At 37.9% G+C, this 19,147-nt stretch overlaps 3 protein-coding genes and 1 pseudogene across 3 annotated transcripts; all 4 read right to left on the bottom strand.

Annotated features, from left to right (window-relative positions):
* Positions 1–930: 930 nt before the first annotated feature.
* On the bottom strand, positions 931–2,360 carry LOC147512823 (type III polyketide synthase A-like). Its single transcript, XM_086599485.1, has 2 exons — positions 2,032–2,360; positions 931–1,947 (listed from the first exon to the last, which is right to left on the bottom strand). The coding sequence occupies exons 1-2, from the start codon at positions 2,243–2,245 to the stop codon at positions 977–979; spliced, it is 1,185 nt and encodes a 394-aa protein (XP_086455611.1). The 5' UTR covers positions 2,246–2,360; the 3' UTR covers positions 931–976.
* A 454-nt stretch (positions 2,361–2,814) lies between these two features.
* LOC147512822 (Polynucleotidyl transferase, ribonuclease H-like superfamily protein) lies at positions 2,815–4,691 on the bottom strand. The gene is made up of 5 exons (XM_086599486.1): positions 4,178–4,691; positions 3,734–3,780; positions 3,582–3,645; positions 3,300–3,473; positions 2,815–3,206 (listed from the first exon to the last, which is right to left on the bottom strand). Exons 1-5 carry the CDS (start codon positions 4,631–4,633, stop codon positions 3,111–3,113), a joined length of 837 nt encoding a protein of 278 aa, XP_086455612.1. The 5' UTR covers positions 4,634–4,691; the 3' UTR covers positions 2,815–3,110.
* A 5,305-nt stretch (positions 4,692–9,996) lies between these two features.
* LOC147512821 (splicing factor-like protein 1) lies at positions 9,997–13,040 on the bottom strand. Its single transcript, XM_086595843.1, has 2 exons — positions 10,658–13,040; positions 9,997–10,338 (listed from the first exon to the last, which is right to left on the bottom strand). The coding sequence occupies exon 1, from the start codon at positions 12,562–12,564 to the stop codon at positions 10,681–10,683; it is 1,884 nt and encodes a 627-aa protein (XP_086451969.1). The 5' UTR covers positions 12,565–13,040; the 3' UTR covers positions 9,997–10,338; positions 10,658–10,680.
* A 1,710-nt stretch (positions 13,041–14,750) lies between these two features.
* LOC147512820 (putative CCR4-associated factor 1 homolog 9 pseudogene) lies at positions 14,751–15,580 on the bottom strand (annotated as a pseudogene).
* Between the last annotated feature and the right edge of the window lie 3,567 nt (positions 15,581–19,147).

The following is a 19,147-nucleotide window of genomic DNA, read 5'->3' as shown; positions in this document are numbered from 1 at the left end:
GAAGAAGAAGGAGAAGGAGTGTTTGGTGAAGAAGAAGAGAAGAGAGATTGAGGAAAGACAGAAACCTACCAAACAACGTTTTGGGCCACGTACCCCCCACCCGGCCCAAAAACGTTCTCGGCTCACTTGATTAGGATATCTAGATCCCACAATATGTGGAGTCTAATACAAAAAGGAAACTTTAGATTTCCTACAACTATTACAATTTCTACAGCTCATGCCAACAGAAAATACCGTGGAAAATACTACATGAAAGGATGCTAGTTTTTGTTGCTTCTCTTGTCGGCAACAATGACGAGGTGAAGCGAGGATGGGATAATGTTAGATTTAGTTTAACATGAAGAAAGTAGATACTTGGATAGTTGGATATTGGAACTTTCAGCTTATTAACTGAGTGAACTTTCAGCTTATCAAACACGTCATCAACCTTTCAACTTCTGCATGTGCTAATGGAAAGTTAATAATCCCTGTGTAGGATTTTATTGACTGAACTTATGTAGAAAGCATTTCTGTGACTGTTGTTGGATTAAGTGTATTACAAGTTTACCACAGACGAGGGTTTAAGAGGGATTTGTGTAAGCCATAAATTGATTAGTTTTAAATTGAGAAATCTGGTGTGTGAATCCTGTGAAAAAAAAAACAATGACACGGTGAAACTTGTTTTAGGTTGGGTTCATACAGAAATGTGAGAGTTGCACTTGTGATGGTTTGAGAAACAACTACACTAAGCAGATAATCATGTGTCTTGGAACCGTCGCAAATGCTACCTGACGGTATTTAATAACTGATTTTGCCATCTTAACGATAACAAATTAGCATAGACAATCAGTCCAAAATACATCAGCATGAGAGAAAAAGATAATAAATGCAGGATACTACGAATTTAAGGAATTGTAAAATACAAATTTTTCATAGTTAAATGAAGAGCAGACACTTCTTGGAATAGTTCTTAGTTAAGTATTACAATATCAAATTATTATGATTGAAGACTACGTACGAGAATGCCTTCAAATGTGATACCAGGCCCAAATGCTAAGGCAAGTCCCCATTCTTCACCACTCAATTTCAACTCCTCTCTAATGTAATCCAAAACATAAAAGATGGTGTTACTACTCACATTCCCAAAGTCCATCAAAGCTCTCCTACTGCATTGTAACTTCTCAGCTTGCAGCTTCAAATTCCTTTCCAATTTGTTGAGTATTGCTGGGCCTCCTGGATGAACAGCCCAAAACAAATCATTGAAATTTTTTAAGTTTTCCTTTTCCATAAGTGTCTTGCAAAATTCTTCAATGTTGTCTTCTATCTTTTGCGGTAAATCTCTTCCTAACTTGAAATTAATTCCCTCCTCTGAGAGGCGACCATCGATTATGTGTTGCGTCCCTGGCAAAAATTGTTGCACTGCAAAGTTCAATTCCATGAACGGATTCTCTATCCCAGTTATTGGGTCAGAGCCTATAATGACTGCTGCTGCCCCATCGCCGAAAAGTGCAGCTCCTACAAGATCATAGGGACGGTCCATACTAGGGGGACGGAATCCAAGTATGGTAGTCTCTGATGTTGTTAGCAGAACACGACTTCCTGGATTGTTTTCAGCTATATCCTTAGCAACTCGGAGGCCAGTGACACCACCATAGCAACCAAGAAAATACAACATTACACGTCCGACAGTATTTCTTAACCCGAGTTGGCTAGATAAGTAAAGATCTCCTCCAGGTAATCTTATCTCACTTGACGATACGTAGACAAGATGTGTGATCTCTCCTACTGGTCTGCCCCATTCCTTGATGCATGAAAGACTAGCATCAAGAGCCATTTCTACAACTGCTTGGTTTGCTATTTCAAGCCTTTGCCTGATCGTCGGTGAGCCTTCTGTTACTAGCTCAGGATACTTCTCTAAGATCTCCTTGGACATAACAGTGTACCTTGTCTTCACAGTGGTGTTCTTACCTAAAAAGTTTAAGACATGGAGGAAATTATATATCAGAACAAGCTTATATTAACTTGATTGAATTTAATTACAAAGTAACTTACACAGACGCTCCAATTTCTCCTTCATTGCTGGGTCTTCACATTTGGTGTCTCTGCAGTAACCTTCAACTAGGTGTTCTTGAGGGATGAGCTGACTAGGAAAAGCCTTGCCTAATGCAAGGATTGTTGCCTTTCCTGGTGTGCAGGTGCGCTTGGGCGACCCATGTGTGTTGTTTGCATTATGGTTCTTAGTACCGTTCAGATCAATTCTCGACATCTTTGCAATTGCTTGTAAGACTGATGTTGGATGCAAAGTTTATGGGACATGTCCACGGCATTTTATTGAACATGTCAACTGATGTTGGAGAAAAGTAGGTTTCAGAAGAAGGCATTCATGCAATATGAGAAATGTCTACTTTAATGATCCATTATATAGTTTTTTGGTTGGGGAACTTAAAAGTGTGAACCTCACAAGTCTTAACAATCGATTCTGTTGTTGATTAAAGAAAAATTCACCTATTGAGCACCAGTTTTTTCTTGCTTGATAGATCACATTCGACTCCAATGTAATAATAAACAACTTAAAAACAAAATCTTCCATTTTTTTTGTCTCAACTCTACGTACGGCTCTACAGGCCAAAATAACATGCTTAAAGCATTTCTTTGATTTACCTTGTTATTTATGCCTTGCTTTGAGTGCAGCAAAAAGAGTGCATACCAACTTTTGAGAGAGTTAAATCTTACCCGAATACCCGCCACGTACTGAGGTCGTTCACTTATCGATTGATCAACTTCATACTTTCATGTTCTGTTTTCTATTCTTCTAAAAAAACTAATTAAGCTAAATTTAAGCACGAAAGCTGCCCAATACTAATTACAATTAAATTATATGGCCTTTAGATTTGTGAATACCACAGTAAAAAAGACCAAATAATTTAATTAATGAATCAACAAATTATACATTGTCACATCGAATTTTTACAGTTAACCATTGCCCTCCGAAGTTCATGTTTAAGTGATAATGAACATGCCATAGTGCACAAATTGTTTGTAGATAGAATTGTTGTCCGGCTGGGCTCATAACTGGTGTTTCCATAAGATAGAATGGTGTTTCTAGATCTACAAGAAGACTCGAAGCCTGGCTATCTTAGTACCAAATGTGAATGCTTAAGGAAGCTGTTAAGAGGCAGCTGGCTCCCTTTTGCCTTACACAAGACATCCTTCATTCTCTGAGTCATCTGTTTCATACACAAATTACGTTTTCTTGTTATTTACTTTATCGATTCATCAATATGTCCATAAAAAATAGTTCTGAAGAGAGAAGATAAAACCTTCCCAAACTCGCTCGTTGGATATGGACCGGCTCTGTGATATGCAAGACTAGTAGGAGGAGATTTTCGACTACTTTCTCCTTCACTCAACGCTTTGCCATTGCTTCTACTTCTTGTAGTAATTGTAGGAGAGCAATGAGCATTTGTACTAGCCAATGCGGGGAGGCTTGATTCCTGATTGTATAAATTAAAGCACAACATAGGTCAGAGACGAAGATTAAGTTGTTTTGTGCACTGTTTGCAAACAAGTATCATAATAAAGGGATATATGTAAGTACTTACCAAGAACAACACAGTTGCGCAATTCTTGAGGACTTCTAGGTTCATACGAACATCCGCAAGACTCCTGCAATGGATTTAATATCGCAAAGCGCTAGCTTAGTGTTCTGAGTTAATTTGCAGACTAAATTTAACTAATCGCTAGATTATTTTACCTGTGCTTTTGTTGCCCAAGTCCGAAGTAAGAAGCCAATGTTGCCATCTAAGCAAGACGAAATTAGTCAGTGAATAGTTGTTTTTATATATATTCTTTCTCTTACCTCCACTAGAATAGATCCTTATCAACCAAGCACAAGATTATTTGTTAAAGGTTCCAAATAACAAGAAACGAAGTGGCTCAGTGTGCCTAACAGCATATTGATTCGACACATTTTGGTTGAATAATTAAGTTGCACTTTTTCATTTAGAAAGTCAATTTCTGAACTAAATAACCGTTTGCTCTGCGTGTTTCTATAAGTATGATTGTTAGGCTGTTTTGTTTATAATCACAAGAAGTACCTTAGGACTAAGTATTGCTAAATGATTTCTTACACTAATGAGATGGACTGTTGTGAAACTCTGTGCATGACAAATAAATAAAGCTAGCTAGACATGCGTACCTTCATATTTCCAGCTCTTCTACCAAATTTTTGGGTTAGAACACCCAAAGAATCAATCATCCCAACTGGTTCTGGAGCAGGGCGACCAATCCCCGCAAACGCCTCCCTAATGCGTGCACAATCAAATCTTTGAATGTTATGTCCTGCCCAGATTCTACCATCCATGATGCTAAATATATGGTCAGCAACTTCTTCAAACATGGGTGCCGTTGCAACAGCTTGACGTGTTATTCCTTCCACACGACCAGATGTTAATGATACAACCGACAAGTCCTTGGGTCTAATAAGAGTACAATAACTATCCAATTCAACGAGCTTTCTAGGACACACGACGATTGCACCAAACTCCAATACACAAAACTTTTGTCTAGTTCGACTGGGTACTGTTGTTTCTAAGTCGAAGAAAACAATCTGAGTTGCATTTTTGTCACGTAAGTCATGACCCGCCATTTCCATTTCTACTATGAGTATAACTAGTGCACTTATTCCTCGAGTTAAGGATCTGTTCTATCACGAGCAGATTATAAATGGTAATGAAATGGAAGGAGGAGGAAGAGAAACATACATGAAGATAAAGAATACTTCTAGTATGAGATTGATTTTCTTGTAGTTCAAGTCATGGGTTTGGAGGAAGGAGTTCTTAGCTTTCTTCATTATGTTCTGTGATGTTAGAGAGGAATAATGACAATTCAAGGAGAACAAGTTTTTATTCTTATGTATCGGCTCTCCAAACCTTTTCAAAGATTCTGACTTTCTTGAACTAGTTTGGTTTTCCATCCATTCACTTTTTGTTAAGGCCGGTTGTTGGTCTTGTACAACTTACAACATAGGAAGCAAGCGTTGTTGGTCTCGCAAAAGGAATGAACTTCAGCAAAAAAAAATCACAAAAAGTGTACAAGCGTACAACATGCAACTACATATTCCTTATTGAGTAACAGACAGGTGTACTTGAAAAAAAGATAGCAAAAATGCGAAATAAAGCTTATTGACTAGGATGGTCATAAAAGCTCCTTCTTTAGCAAAATCTTTATCTACCATTCTACCAGGAATATAAAAAGGAGAAGACATTCAATTTTAATTAAGCATGATAAGTAGGCCATTTTAAATCGTTAATTGGTACAAATTATATGGATTTAATTTCTCAATCCAATTAAAAAGGATGGAAAAATCCAGTGAGCCACCAAAAATAGTAATGACTCTAAATTATTAAAATTCTAACTATTAACTAATTAAATTTTTACTAAACAAAATCTATCAATATTATCATACACCAAATTGTTGATCAAACATATTTTTTTGTTTCTTATGAACTCATTTTACGTATTTTATCTTATTTAGTATTTATCAAGATCTCAAATAGGAACCCAAATTACTCTCACCATCGGAAGTCGCCAAATATATGTGTTGAAAAGGGAACACAAAAAATGTATCATTTGAGTGACCTGTATTCTTGTGTCCTGTCTCCTGTGTATCTTTCCTAAATCAAGGGATACGGAAAATGCGGAAAGTTTTACGGAGATGATCACTGAAAATGCGCCAAACTATACAAAGATGATCCAACATAACCAATCACTGGAAATACTCAATTTACACCAATATTCATGCATCATCAATTTTGTTCGACCGAGCTCAAGCTCTCAAAGTTTATATTCCAGCAAAATAATTCCACTTGCGAATACAAATGAACAATGGGAAGGAACCGGGACATAAATTTGACATACAAAACAAATGCATATTTTTCTAGTAAAGGATATGCAAAACAAGTTCAGATGATTCTAGATTAAGCAAACTTCTTGTAGATATAATATCCTCATTATATAATGCCTCCACAAAAAAATCAGATTGTTCCAAAATATTTATTACACCAACATTATTACTATTATAGAAACGAAAAACGATTAAAAAAAGTATCAAACTTTACACGTTTTGGGACCAAACTTTTTTTCTCGACAATTTGGGGACCAAACTGTTTGATTTGCAATCTAGGAACTTCCGTTCTCTAACACCATTTCTAATTTGTTTTTTTTTTTTTTTTTTGAAAAGTAAAAGACATGCAAGAAACGGTGTTAGAGAAATTTGACGGAAGTTCCTACATTGCAAAAATCAAACAGTTTTGTCTCCATATTGTCAAAATGTGTAAAGTTTGATATCTTTTTTAGTCGTTTTTTGTATAGAAAAATATGGGGTGGAGTGAACAGTAAATTCTACTTCCGTCCTAGTGGTATTTTTGTAATTTTACAGTTTTTATTTATTTATTTATATATTTTTTTTAGAGGTATGACTGTAATTGCGCAATTTTTATGATGGCGTGGTGGGTAGGGCAGGGATCGGGTCGGATATGGCCATATCCGAATCCGAATAGTTTCATAATATCCGAACCCGAATCCGAACCTGATTATATCCGAAATTTAATATCCGAACCCGACTAACCCGATCGGATAACACTAAAAATTCAAAAAAAGTCCAAAAAAAATATCTAAATCAGAATCCGACAAGCCCGAACCCGACCCCGACCTGAATAAGTAAAAGGATATAAAAATCGACCCAAACCCAAACTATTCAGGTTCGGGTCAGATAGGATTCAGGTCAAACCCAACCCGATTCCCTGCCCTAGTGGTGGGCTCTGGGGTGGAAAAATGTTGCATATGGGGATAAAATAGTCAATTCACTTTTATTATAATTTTTAAAAAAAACGAAAAGAAAAATAGTGGTGAATCTCAACCAAGGCACGTGGCATGAGGCTAGTAAGACAAAATGGAAGGTTCAAAACCATTCAACTTGTTAACTACATTTGATGGGAGTAGAATTTTTGGATATGAATTATTTTAAACTATTATGAGGTTGAGGTCTCGAGGACTTCTAGTATGCGTAGGGTTAGGGTGTATGGCTGCGCAGATCTAATTGGACATAGATCCAGTACCATGTGGAGCAATACACCCTCAACTTCTGTGTATGAGTGGCCCAGATTCACCCTCACTTTCTCTCTCCTGCGCACCCTAGATTTACTCTATGAGGTTTTCTTGGACAAAAATTAAGTGCACACACGATCATGAGTTTGTGAACAGCTAGATCGAGTTCAAATGTACAAAAATAAGAATTTGGAGATTTATTTCAGTCTGTTTCATAGACCCACTATTTTCAGTTTGGATGACGGAGTGAGAAGTCTCATATTTAAAACTACGGAGAAAACTCATTTCCTAGTGATACTGAAATTAACAAGTCGCTGTCCGGCACCAGAGTAATGCATTGGGTTAGAGTAGATGGTAATTTTTTATTAAACTCATAGAGAAATACAATCTACACTGAATCTTAATTTTCCTTGATCTAAGGTTATTGACAAAGTATTATCAGGTTTCGATGCATGAACTATAGGGTTTTTGTAGTAAAGGCGCAAAGAGACGCGCAAATAAAGCACAACAATGCACATATTTAGTGCCTCACCTTGATAAAGACGCAGGAGCTAACATAATGCGTGTGCCTTTTATTGAGGCGCGAGACACATAAAGTGCGCGCCTTATCAACATTTATACTTTTTTTATATATACATAAATTTTGTTATATGTAACGCATTTACACTCTATCCAATTATTGTATGATATAAAAAATTGTACAAATTTAATAAGTTTCATCTTGAAGTACACTCTAAGTTTTAATTTTGACTAGTTTTTATTAAGTTGTATAGATTGAGAGCAGATACAAAAATGGATTAAATGAAATTTGGGTTAGTTGGTGTTACCCCCTACTAGATTAGCCAATTAGGGTCTTCTCTCCAAATACACAAAAAAAAACACGGTCAATCCAAGTTGATTTGTTTTTTGTGTGTACTTGGGGGGAGAGAAAAACCCTAATTTCCCCATCGGAGAGGGGGGTTAATACTAGTTAACCATTTTCCAAAATTCAAATCATGTATTCTGTTTCATGAAGAACTCATTTGACTCAATTCGATTGGGTCACTCTTTTAGTTTATTGAAATTGAATTAGATTGTATCGAGAGATACAAGTTTTATTTTACTAATGTTTACAATCACATAGAATTAATTTTACTGTTTGGCTAAACAAATCAGTGATAATTCACGTCATATTTAATATCTATTTTATTTTTTTATTTGTTATATCTCTTTTTTTATTACCGCACGCCCCCTCACTTTAATCAGGGGCTCGCATCTGTGCACAAAGAGGGTCTTGCGCCTTAATGCCTTGACTGCACTGGGTTTATGTCATACATGCAGTACCTTTTCTTTCTCCATTGAGACCTATATTTCTTACATTCATGAATTCTGAATTTGCTCCTTGGAGTATTTCCTCCTTGCCAACATATCTAAATTTACAGTTCTCTGAAATGTCACCTTACTAGGCAAACTGAAATAAACAGCTCAACTTGCAATATAGAGGACCTAACATCTGCACATGGAGAACGACACAGAACAAAACAGCCTAAAAAACATAACTTTTATAGTAACCGGAGCAAAATAAATAAGAATAAATAAATAAATATCTATATATATATATCTACCCACCTCCACTTCAAAATACAGGTGAAGGTTTTAATACAAACTCGCAAACAGAAAACCTTTAGGGGGTAAAAAAAAACACAAAAAAAAAGGGTGCTCCTCGGGCGGAAAGCAAAGGAAGATCTCACCACAACTTCCTGCGAAATAAAAACCAGAAGTGGAGTTTCCAAATAACTAAAGGTTAGATACTGACAAACATGTGGTGGAACCGTGGAACACATCCATGACAGGACACGAGAATGAGCATGAATGGTTAAAGAAGGATTCCCACTAATGAACACTTGAATAATTGTCATCAAGAAGAGACAGAAATGGTGAAATAGATCGAACAGTTAGCCTCTAGCAAATAGTAAGGATTGAGTTAGGGTTACACAAAACTGCTGCTAGTGACTCAGTTCTGGGTTGCACAGGAGAAAGCTACAGGGACCAGCACCTATATAACCTACTAGTACGTGCAGTAGGTTTAAAAAGTACGACTACAAGAACAAAGGGAGTGCTGCTACACGAACATATATGAAAGACTCTACGAACCTAAAATCTAAAAATTACTCTACCAAACAAACAATGTATCGGTGCACATAAGTGCATAACAGAGACCACTGTTATTTGCGCAGCAACGTGACACACTAGACCACAGGCCAGTTATGCAAGTGACCTACTCAAAAGTGTATATAATATTTTAAAAGGCAACACATTTACACACTACTATAAATACATGGGCCAGCCTCACAAATTCAATTCTTTAGAATTCCTTCATCTCTCCCTGTCCTCTGGTCTCTCTGATGCCCCTCTTCCCCTCCACCTTCGGACCAAGTCTCCACTGAACAAACAAGGCCAATAAACACTAGTAGGACACCCATTAGACAGTATATGGATCATTCAGTAAATACTAGTGAGATACTCCCTAGTATAAAACTTCAACAATACCAGAATTTCAATACTTATCACTTTCTAGCTCACTTGAAAATCGACAGTTACCAAAACAGGTTATCTCCGTTGACCTGCCACATTACTCAAAAGGCACATCAAGCAAATTGTGCAAATAACCAGGAGAAAGGACAGAACCACAGGAAGCAATTCCACTTTAAACATACAAAACCTGTATACCTTTTGCTCTATAGATGACAGAGCATGCATCCAGCAGCTTCAAGAAACGACCAGGTCAACTAAAGAGTCTCCCATGAAAAAAATAGTAATCATTTTAAATAGGGGATAAGCCCAATGACAATCAATTCCTTAACCAAATAAAAAACAAAATAGAGCATGGTTAAACGAACAGTCAGATAAACAAATCATGATAATGTATAATTATCTAATAATTAAGTAGCATTGATTAATATAAGAACAAGAACGAGACAAGATAATTAGATCCATAAGAAAACAAAAACACATAAGCACTCCAGGCATATAATAAAAGATAAACAACAATCCATCAAAGGATGAAAAACAATCACAGAAATAAAAGTTGAAGCACTAGTGTATTGTGCAGAACCCTGTCCACAGATTATTATAACCCGTTTGGCCCATCATTCTCTGCAATTGTCATAACAGTTCAGAAAGGTTAAATTTGTGAGTCCGAAACTTGCAACAAGCTGAAGTGACAAAAGAGTTAAAGAATCAGGTTCAGAATAGCTCCATGAAACCTCATGCCTGCCAAAAATCAAAGAAAAACCAAGAAATAAAACTTTAGAGTTTAACATGATATATGTTGGAAAGTGAAATCATTTGGACAAGGCCACAATCCAGGCACCAATACTCGACTTGCCACATCTTAACCTTTAGCTGATATTACCCTATTCACAAAAATGGTAAGTAGAAGCCACCAGAGTTAAAGATTACTATAATTCAGCACCCTTAATGTGAAGAACTCCAGATATACATATTTCCAGATGGTCACTTTATTTGATAATCAATTTTACAACAGCAAAAAGAGAATCAAAACAGTAAAAGAGCAAGGCGATTTGCTTACCTTTAAATTGGAAACATGCCACATCATTTTGGCTCTTCCACAAACTTCTCAGAGTCAGCCCTACCATTCGTTTGCTCAACAGATGAAGAAGGTGGAGGTGCCGGCTGATTTGATGTCCAAGGCGCAGTTGCCATGCTCTGTGAATGGTCCGGTTGCCATAAAGGAGGTGGCACACCGTAATAAGGCGGGTAACCAAATGAAGAAGGGGGATAAGCAGGTTGGCTGTTAAGATGCATTGCAGAATATGGATTGCCATAAACATTGTTAGACGTAGCCTGTGAAGACGTACTATCAAGAGATTGCACCCCAGGAGGAAGATTCTGTTGTAATTCACCAGAGGACACACTCTGAGATGGCGCACCTGGGGTGTTTGTTTGAATAGACTGAGTATAGTGTACATTATAAGTGGGCATGGGCTGACCTTGCACAGGTGTGTATACATTTGATCCAGGAGGTGGTGGTGGGGCATAATTAGCATAAGGAGGAGGAGGAGGTACAGGTGGACCCCATGGAACCGGGTTGCCCATGTAGCCACCAGGCGGCATATTCACAAGAGGACCTCCTGATGTAAACTGCTGTGATGGGTATCCACCAGCAGGAGGATTCGAACCAGGGTAAGTAGGCACTGATTGAGGAGGAGCCCCAGGTGGTACAGCAGGCTGAGGTGGCTTACCGGCAACTCTTACAGCTATCGCTCTTCCATCAAGACGATATCCATTCATACTAGCTATAGCTTGGTTTGCCTGAGACACATCAGCATACTTCACAAAGCCATATCCTTTGCTCAATCCAGTAACCCGATCCTTGATAACCTTAGCCATCACAATATCTCCAAAGGAAGAAAACAACTGAATCAATCCATCATCATCAAAAGTAGGTGGCAGGTACCCAATGTATAAATTTGTATCGTCATACTCCTTTCCAGGTTTAGCTACTGACAGCCCTGCTTGATTTGTGCTACCAATACCCCCATTACTGTTACCACTGGCCCAAGGGGGAGTGCTTCCTGAACTAGTTGAACTAGGAAGAGACAATGTAGTACTTTGCTTCGTCAAAGAATCAGGGGCAGTCCCTCCTAACTCCGCTAAAAAGTTCTGATATTCATCATCCATTTTCTTTAATGTACTTCCTTTCATGGGACAGTCATTACTGGGATGCCCACCATCCCCACAGATTTGACAAAGAACTCCACTCTTAAATGTTGTAGAACGAGAAGGACAATTAAACTGCCGATGTCCCTGCTCACCACACATCCTACAATACTCATCATCCCTTATTGTTCCATTCAAAGCAGCTAACTCCCTAAGTTGTTGACGTTTATGCTCGTTAAGAACCTCATCAACAGGGTGCAAAAGTTTCTCTACCATCCCAGCTGCAGCATCAAGTGCTTCCTGTGTATCTGCTTCAACCAAAACATGCAAATCCTCATTCTCAGCAGGATCATATTTCATATCCCGCTTATTCTGCAACCTCCCTTCTTTAATCGAACCCTTACCCCGAATAACAATCTTGGCTCCCGTATCCTTCTCCATTCTCTTCTGCGTATTCCCCCTCGGCCCAATAATAAGTCCAATAAAATTATACCCCGGATACTCCTTCATAGGTATATAAAGCTTCTTCTGAAGCTTAGGCGGACGGTAATCAGCAGGAGGTTTAAAACTCGGATTCTTTTTAACTAACTGAGAAATGATCTCTACCCTCTCTCTATTAAGTCTTTCACGCGCACGATACTCCCTAGTATTAATCCTAATCCCCATATTATCATAAACAGGTTCAGGCGAAGGAGAACGCGCTCCTTCAGGACGTTCGTCTAAAGTAAAACCAGAAGCTAGCAATCTACTTATTTCTAATAATCTAGCATTAAGTGCTTGTACTTCAGGATCTAATGCACCTGTAAACTCTTTCATGAAATCCGGTAATTGTATTATAGGCTTCGGCTCGTCATCCGCCCATCGCGATTTCCTCTTCCTTGAGCCTGAGCCTGATCCGTCTCCATTGGGTGGGTCCCATCTACTTCTACGTTTTCGTCTACTCGTTGTTTCTTCTTCTCCTCCTGAATTATTGTTATCTGGGTTGGTCCCCGTTCCACTGTGTGTTCCGATTGATAGTAATGGATTATTATTATTATTATTATTATTATTATTTTTGATGTTGTTTGGATTTGAGTAGTGGTTCCATTAGTAGGAGGAGGTGCTGCCGCTGTGGTTTGATCTAGTGGAACTGTAGGCGGAGGTGGAGGGGAATCTTGATTATAAGAGGCTACTAAGGTTTGTAACGACGAAGAAATTTGTTGGTCAGCCATTGAGTGAACCCTAATTAAAGCCTTTGAAGAGGAGAGTTTTTTTTTTTTTTATTTTTTACGTGTTTGAGATATAAAAAGGGCAAAGGATTGGTTGGTCGTTGGCGGTTAAGTGTGAATAACAGTCAGAAAGAATATCTAGAAACGTCAAATTTGTGGTAAATCTTTTAAGGGCACCTCTTTGGAGTGGTACTTGACACGCACTAGAAGTACTCAGTAGTCAGGTCTCAGGATTCAGGACATCAGTTTGTGTCAGTCTGCGAATTGTTTTGCCATATGAATGCTAGATTGCTAGAGTCATGCCAGTATAAAAGTGAAGGGAACTACTAGAAGCCCGTATTTCACTTTGCATTGCCCAATAGGAACCAAACAAAACAAAGCCAGAATCGGAACAGTATCAGATTTGGAACTACGAGCATTCTAGCCAATTAAAAACAAGAGTATCGGTACAAAAGTGCCTCTTTTTTGTTGCCAAATAGTCCTAAGCGGCAATGCCACTGGTGATGCTAACAGTATCTATTGAAAACACTTTGGGGAAATATATCGGAAAACTCCAGTGATTAATTTTTTTGACTAGGCCAATGAGTGTGTGGACGCCTAGTAATTCATGGTTATTCTCACATAAATTTGTAGTTCCCTAATCGTTGTGCTCAAATGAGACTTGAAGTGAGCATTGTTGAAAAATTGATGGGCATAGGCGATTAGGCGCACTTGGAAATATTTGGAAGTGATATAACACGAGTAAAACTAGTGTGCATCAGGAGAGAGAGTGAGGAGTTGGGTTGAGTGGTGGGCCGCTCATTAAATTTGGGTTTCTTGAATAAATGCATAATGTCTTTTGAGTGGAATATTCCTAATACATAGATATTTCAAGCCTAATTATTAGGGCCGTCAATGGCCCGAAGTCTGATTGAATCCAAACCGATAAGATAAAGATTTAGACTTTAATTTTAGCCTGATTGAATCCAAATTGCAGTCATTACGAATAACAATAAAGCGAGGAGGAGAGATGCACTTCTTTAATAGTATCGGGAGAGTAAACATTGAAGAAATACTACCGAGCTCACAGAAATGTTGGTGGGAGAAGACTGATGCAGAGACTTCAATCCTAAACTCAGATGGGACATTGCAAGGCGATATAGGAGGGTGGGCTGCAGTGCTTAGAACATATAAGGGTGAGGTTATTGCAGCAAGGAAATGAAAGTCGGAATATGGAGATATTGCTATGATAGAGCTACAAGGACTGGAACAGGGGATGGAAATGACCATAGGCCAGGGCATTAGAAGACTTGAAGCGCGAACATACTCCACAAATGTTGTCTCATTCTTGAAGGCTAAGGGGCAGTACCCATGGCAAGCAAGGAAGATAATTAGAAGCATTGAAGGAATGGTATGACAGCTAGAAAAATTTACAATAAAGCATGTGTATCGGGAAGCAAACAAATTGGTTGATGCTTTAGCTAAAAATGTACCTAATGTAAGGAAGGTAGATATAATTCATAGTTCTTTCTCATAAGATGTTAGGAAGATTGTCTATGAGGATGCTATAGGCATAGAGTATGTGAGATTGTAACAAGCTATCATTTAATTCTGTTAATGGAAAGGGATAGAAGACCTCATTAAAAACCCGCTTGCCTACCCAAAAAAAAATGTTTGCAATGATCGTAGAAAAAGGAAAATTAAATTGCAAGTCAAATACATAACTACGAAAATATAATAAGAATTCATATGAAGTTGAATGAGATTATTTGCATGTTCGATCTCAGCTGCAATACTAAAACCAGCACGAAATAACTAAAGACCCAAGACCACAGTGGAAACCATTAGAGAAAACTGTTGCATTAGGCAGATCAACTGATTCCAGGCTTCCAGCCCCTGATCATAGATAACTGTTGGAATAGGCAGATTAGAAATTTTCAACCCAAAAAGCAGTTCAACACAGAGTTGGCGAACGTTCACTTGCCAAAGGAATGAATTTCTTCAACATCTTAAAAAAAAACTTTCATGGTCAACAAGCTATCAAACCCAGCTTGATGGCACTTCCCAGCCGTACGCTCAATTTCCAAACTTTTGGCAACCCTCTCCAATCAACCATACAGTCCATTATGGTACTTCATCATGTACTTCACATCATACACCCTATTGCCAAAGAAAAACCTAACCAATCCCATAAATTCACCAAGTTGACTTGGTAACTCAACACCAGTCAATATCTTAATTAGATAGCCAAAGTCATGTCCAGCATGAAAACCAACCAATATCATGGTAGAAAAGTTGCAAAGCAGTCCTGTACGGAGGAGTAACGCAGCAAAGTGAGCCGAGTCGATACCATCTTTCGCATTCTTGTTGAAGTCTATTCCTTGTTCTTTCAACAGTTTGACAGAATTGGGATTGTGTAGATCACCTCTAGCTAGGTTGAAATCTTTAAAATTGAACTCCCAAATCACTTCTTGGTTCTCGGGTCCCAACGTAGGCAACTCCCCGTTAGGGCTTGCCAATGTTAAACCTATTTGTACTATATTGGTTGCGTCAACGTTCTTTTTTAAACTTTGATACACGTCTAATGGCTCGTTGGTTGCAAATACTGGGGTTGGATATACAGAACCTAGAAATTCCGTATCCATACTAACAACAGGGAAGTATGGGAGAGCTCTACTAATTAGGGACGGATCCAGGATTCTAAGCCAGGGGGTGCGAAATTATGTGCACACCCCACTCCACCTCCAAAAAAACAAAAAACGTATACAATTTTTATTTTTATTTTTTTTTTTTTATTTTTTTTTGTCAAATGATCTAAACAATAAAGATCAACAAAATTATACATTTATTTTAATTCACAAAACTATAGTGCGTTGACTACTAAGAATTTAATATGGACTGATGAAGTTAACTACTTAAACATTTAAGCCATTAATTGATAATACTATGTCTATATATATCTACATAATCTAGTCAACAAGTCTACAACAATTAGACAAATTGTTCATTTCCTATAATGTTATAAGTCTACATAATATTATATAGACTTATAAAAGATTAACATTGAAAAAAAAAATACATGTTTTTTTTTTTCGTTTTTTTGTTTTTTTAAGTGAAAAGTTTATTGATAATGATAATAAGTTTTACAAATAATTAGAACAAACGTGCAACAAACTGCGCCGCAAGTCTTTTTTGAATTTTTTGTTTGTTTGTTTGTTTGTTTTTTTTTTTTTGGTTGAGGTCATGACCGTTTGTTTAATAATTGAGAGTGAAAAAAAAATGAGAGCATACGAGTTTGTTATAGGTGATTATAATTATACAAATTGTCCGGTTGGGCTTTGGGCGTTTGGATATTTGTTTTAGTCTCATCAACCCATCAAACATTTAAAGTCACATTTTCCCCTTTTGAATGATTTTGGACTCAAAATAAATGATAAATGATATTTTTATAAGGGCAAAAAGAGAAGTAAAAAAAAGTTGGTTTATTGAAATGATTTTTATTAGTTTTTTTTTCATACTATTTTTTTTATTGATAATATTCTTACTATAGTTGTGAAATTTTTTGGAGTGCGGTAGTGGAAGCTTGCTAAAAAAATTGGGGGTGCGAGTCCTTATAGTTTGAAGATTTTTCTAAGCAATTAGTTATGTGGTAGTAGAGCTTTTCTAATCTCAGGGGTGCGACCGCCCCTACACGCATCCCCCTATATCCATTTATGCTACTAATGATGACCATCTCACTAGCCAAGTTGCATCCCCAAACCTGTCTAACTAAAGGTTTGGCAATTCTATCGTTTTCTTCTTTTTTATTTATAGTTTCCACTATTTTTTTGTGACGAGAACAACGGAGACACTAGCAGGGATGTCCTACTTAAATTGGTGTGAGAAGTAGTCATCCTTTTTGCAGCTTTCTAATTCCAATTCGGTCTGGGTTTCGCTTTTTTAGAAACTAGTTCAAAAACGCAATCGAGTTTACTGACATGTGGCCACGTCTTTATTCACCAACACATAAAATGACCAATTACTCCTAATTAAAATACTAACTAGTAGTTTCATTTAAGGACAATATGGATACCATATATTCAATTCAGGGGCATTATGCGTAAGAAAAAGACCCAGATAAATTTAAGAGGCCACGATTATTATAGGATATGTTTTTTTTTTTTTTTTTTCGATATTAAATAGGATATGCTACTAGTAGAGAAATATAGTTGAGTTATTTGTTATTAGTTTATTAGTTAGTGTTTCAAACCGATCTTTAAAATAATAATAGAGGGTGGGGGGATGGTAAATCATTGGGCTATATAGAATACGAATTGAATATCGAAGCACTCATCCCTGGCCTAACTAAAAGTCTAAAACTGACCTGACTGAATAAAAACTCTTATGTTGATATGAAAGAAACACAGCCTCTCCTGCGTGTGATAGCAGAGCTCTACCCCATCTCTTTTTGTTTCTTCTCTACTGTTAAGTTTTATTACCCTATCTCAAACCCTTGCCCCCTCTCTCCTTCCCTCTCCCCCCCCCTCACCTCTCCAATACCTTCCCCCTTATCCTATCCCGTATCTGGTTTCAGTTACCTTCTTTTTCACCTTAGTGTTGGATCCCTTAGTCTAACTAGGATAGGAATTATGCAATAACCAACAATTCTAGCTATAGCTCAACAGGAAGCTAGTAACAATAAGAGCCAGATAGAGGAACTACAACAGAATATGAAAAAGTTGTTCTTTGGGTCAAAAAATCCGATCATAGAGATCAATTGTCTTAATATAGAAGCAACGGTAAATGATAAGCTTACTCTGGTTGGGAAGCTACATGGAGGATATCCTCTAAAGCTGGAGGAAGTTGGAAAGGAGGCTCACAGGCTATGACAAACGACAGAAAATATAGAATTTGAAAGGCTTGACAGTGATCATGTAAAAATTAGTTTTGAGAATATCCAGGAATGTAAACATGTGCTTACAAATGGACCTTGGATGTTGGGAGGGCATATCTTCTCAGTGAAGGAGTGGATGAGAGGTAGAAGGCTGGAAAAGTATAGATTTGAATTCGTTAGTTTCTGGGTCCAGATATGGGATCTCCCAAAAGATAGGATAAACAAAGCAAATGTTTGGAAAATTGGTGCGGAACTGGGGATGGTTATGGAAGCTGACATATCTTGTCCACCTGAGTTTAACCAACCAGTTGCGCGTGTTCGAGTAGAAATGGATGTCAAGGAAAGACTGACAAAGGATCAACAGATTAAGTTAGAGACTGGGGAAGAGTTAGTGGTCAGACTCAAGTATGAAAAGTTGGAGATATTCTGCTACTTCTGTGGTGTCATCGACCACGACCATCTTGCTTGTCGAATTCGAAACCAATATCGCTATGATCTAATTAAATGTGGAGGAAGCATAAAGGACATTAAACCAAATTTCACCAATCAGATGAAAGCTAACAAGTTCTACAATGGGGTTGCTTTTACTGGTACACACTCTTATACCATAGGAGGTACTCCCTAAAAACTTCGGTTTGAGGAAACTTCGGCTCCGGAAAGGGAGAAATGGTCGTCTGGAAGCCGAAAAGCCCAGCTACGAGCAAGACTAAATAGATGGGATGGCTCCACATCAGAAGAGGAAGGAAAGAATAGGGACAAAAACAAGGTAGCAGAGGTAGGGCCTGGAACTCGGTCTACAGAATCAGACATAACGTCTAGTCCAACGGTCAGGTTTAAAATGGTCTCTGAGTGGGTACCCCCAAGTCCAATTGAAGCACAAGAGACTAGATCTCAGGCCCAAGGCTTAGATGAGAAGGGGTATGGGCTGGAGCTAGAAAAGGGACATGGGCAAAAGACAAAACTAAGCCCAATTGAGAAGGAGCTGGGACCTAGATCTGGCTATGGTGGATCACAGGGATAAGTTGGGCCTAGTGGTATTTGGAGAAATAAGGGATAATGAGATGGAAGTGTATCTGGGAAGTTCCACAAACATCTCAAACATCTATAAGGAATCCAATCAAGGTGAGGGGATGATAGACAGGTGTCATACTAGTAGGTCTGAGGCTACCAGAAGCTGTGATCAGACTATTATCCAGCTTGAATCTCTAACAACCACAGAAGTAAAATCAGGTTCCAATGAGCCCTCGAGCCACACAAGACTTGATACCTCACAGAGAGAGTTCCAAGAAAAGCCTGAGCAACAAATACATCACAAGCCTACACGTGGAAGAGGATTTAA

Source organism: Coptis chinensis, chromosome 3, assembly GCF_015680905.1.
Source record: "Coptis chinensis isolate HL-2020 chromosome 3, ASM1568090v1, whole genome shotgun sequence".
Taxonomy (NCBI): domain Eukaryota; kingdom Viridiplantae; phylum Streptophyta; class Magnoliopsida; order Ranunculales; family Ranunculaceae; genus Coptis; species Coptis chinensis.
The sequence above is the reverse complement of the archived record's forward strand: the minus strand, read 5'-3'. Positions and strand labels throughout refer to the sequence as shown.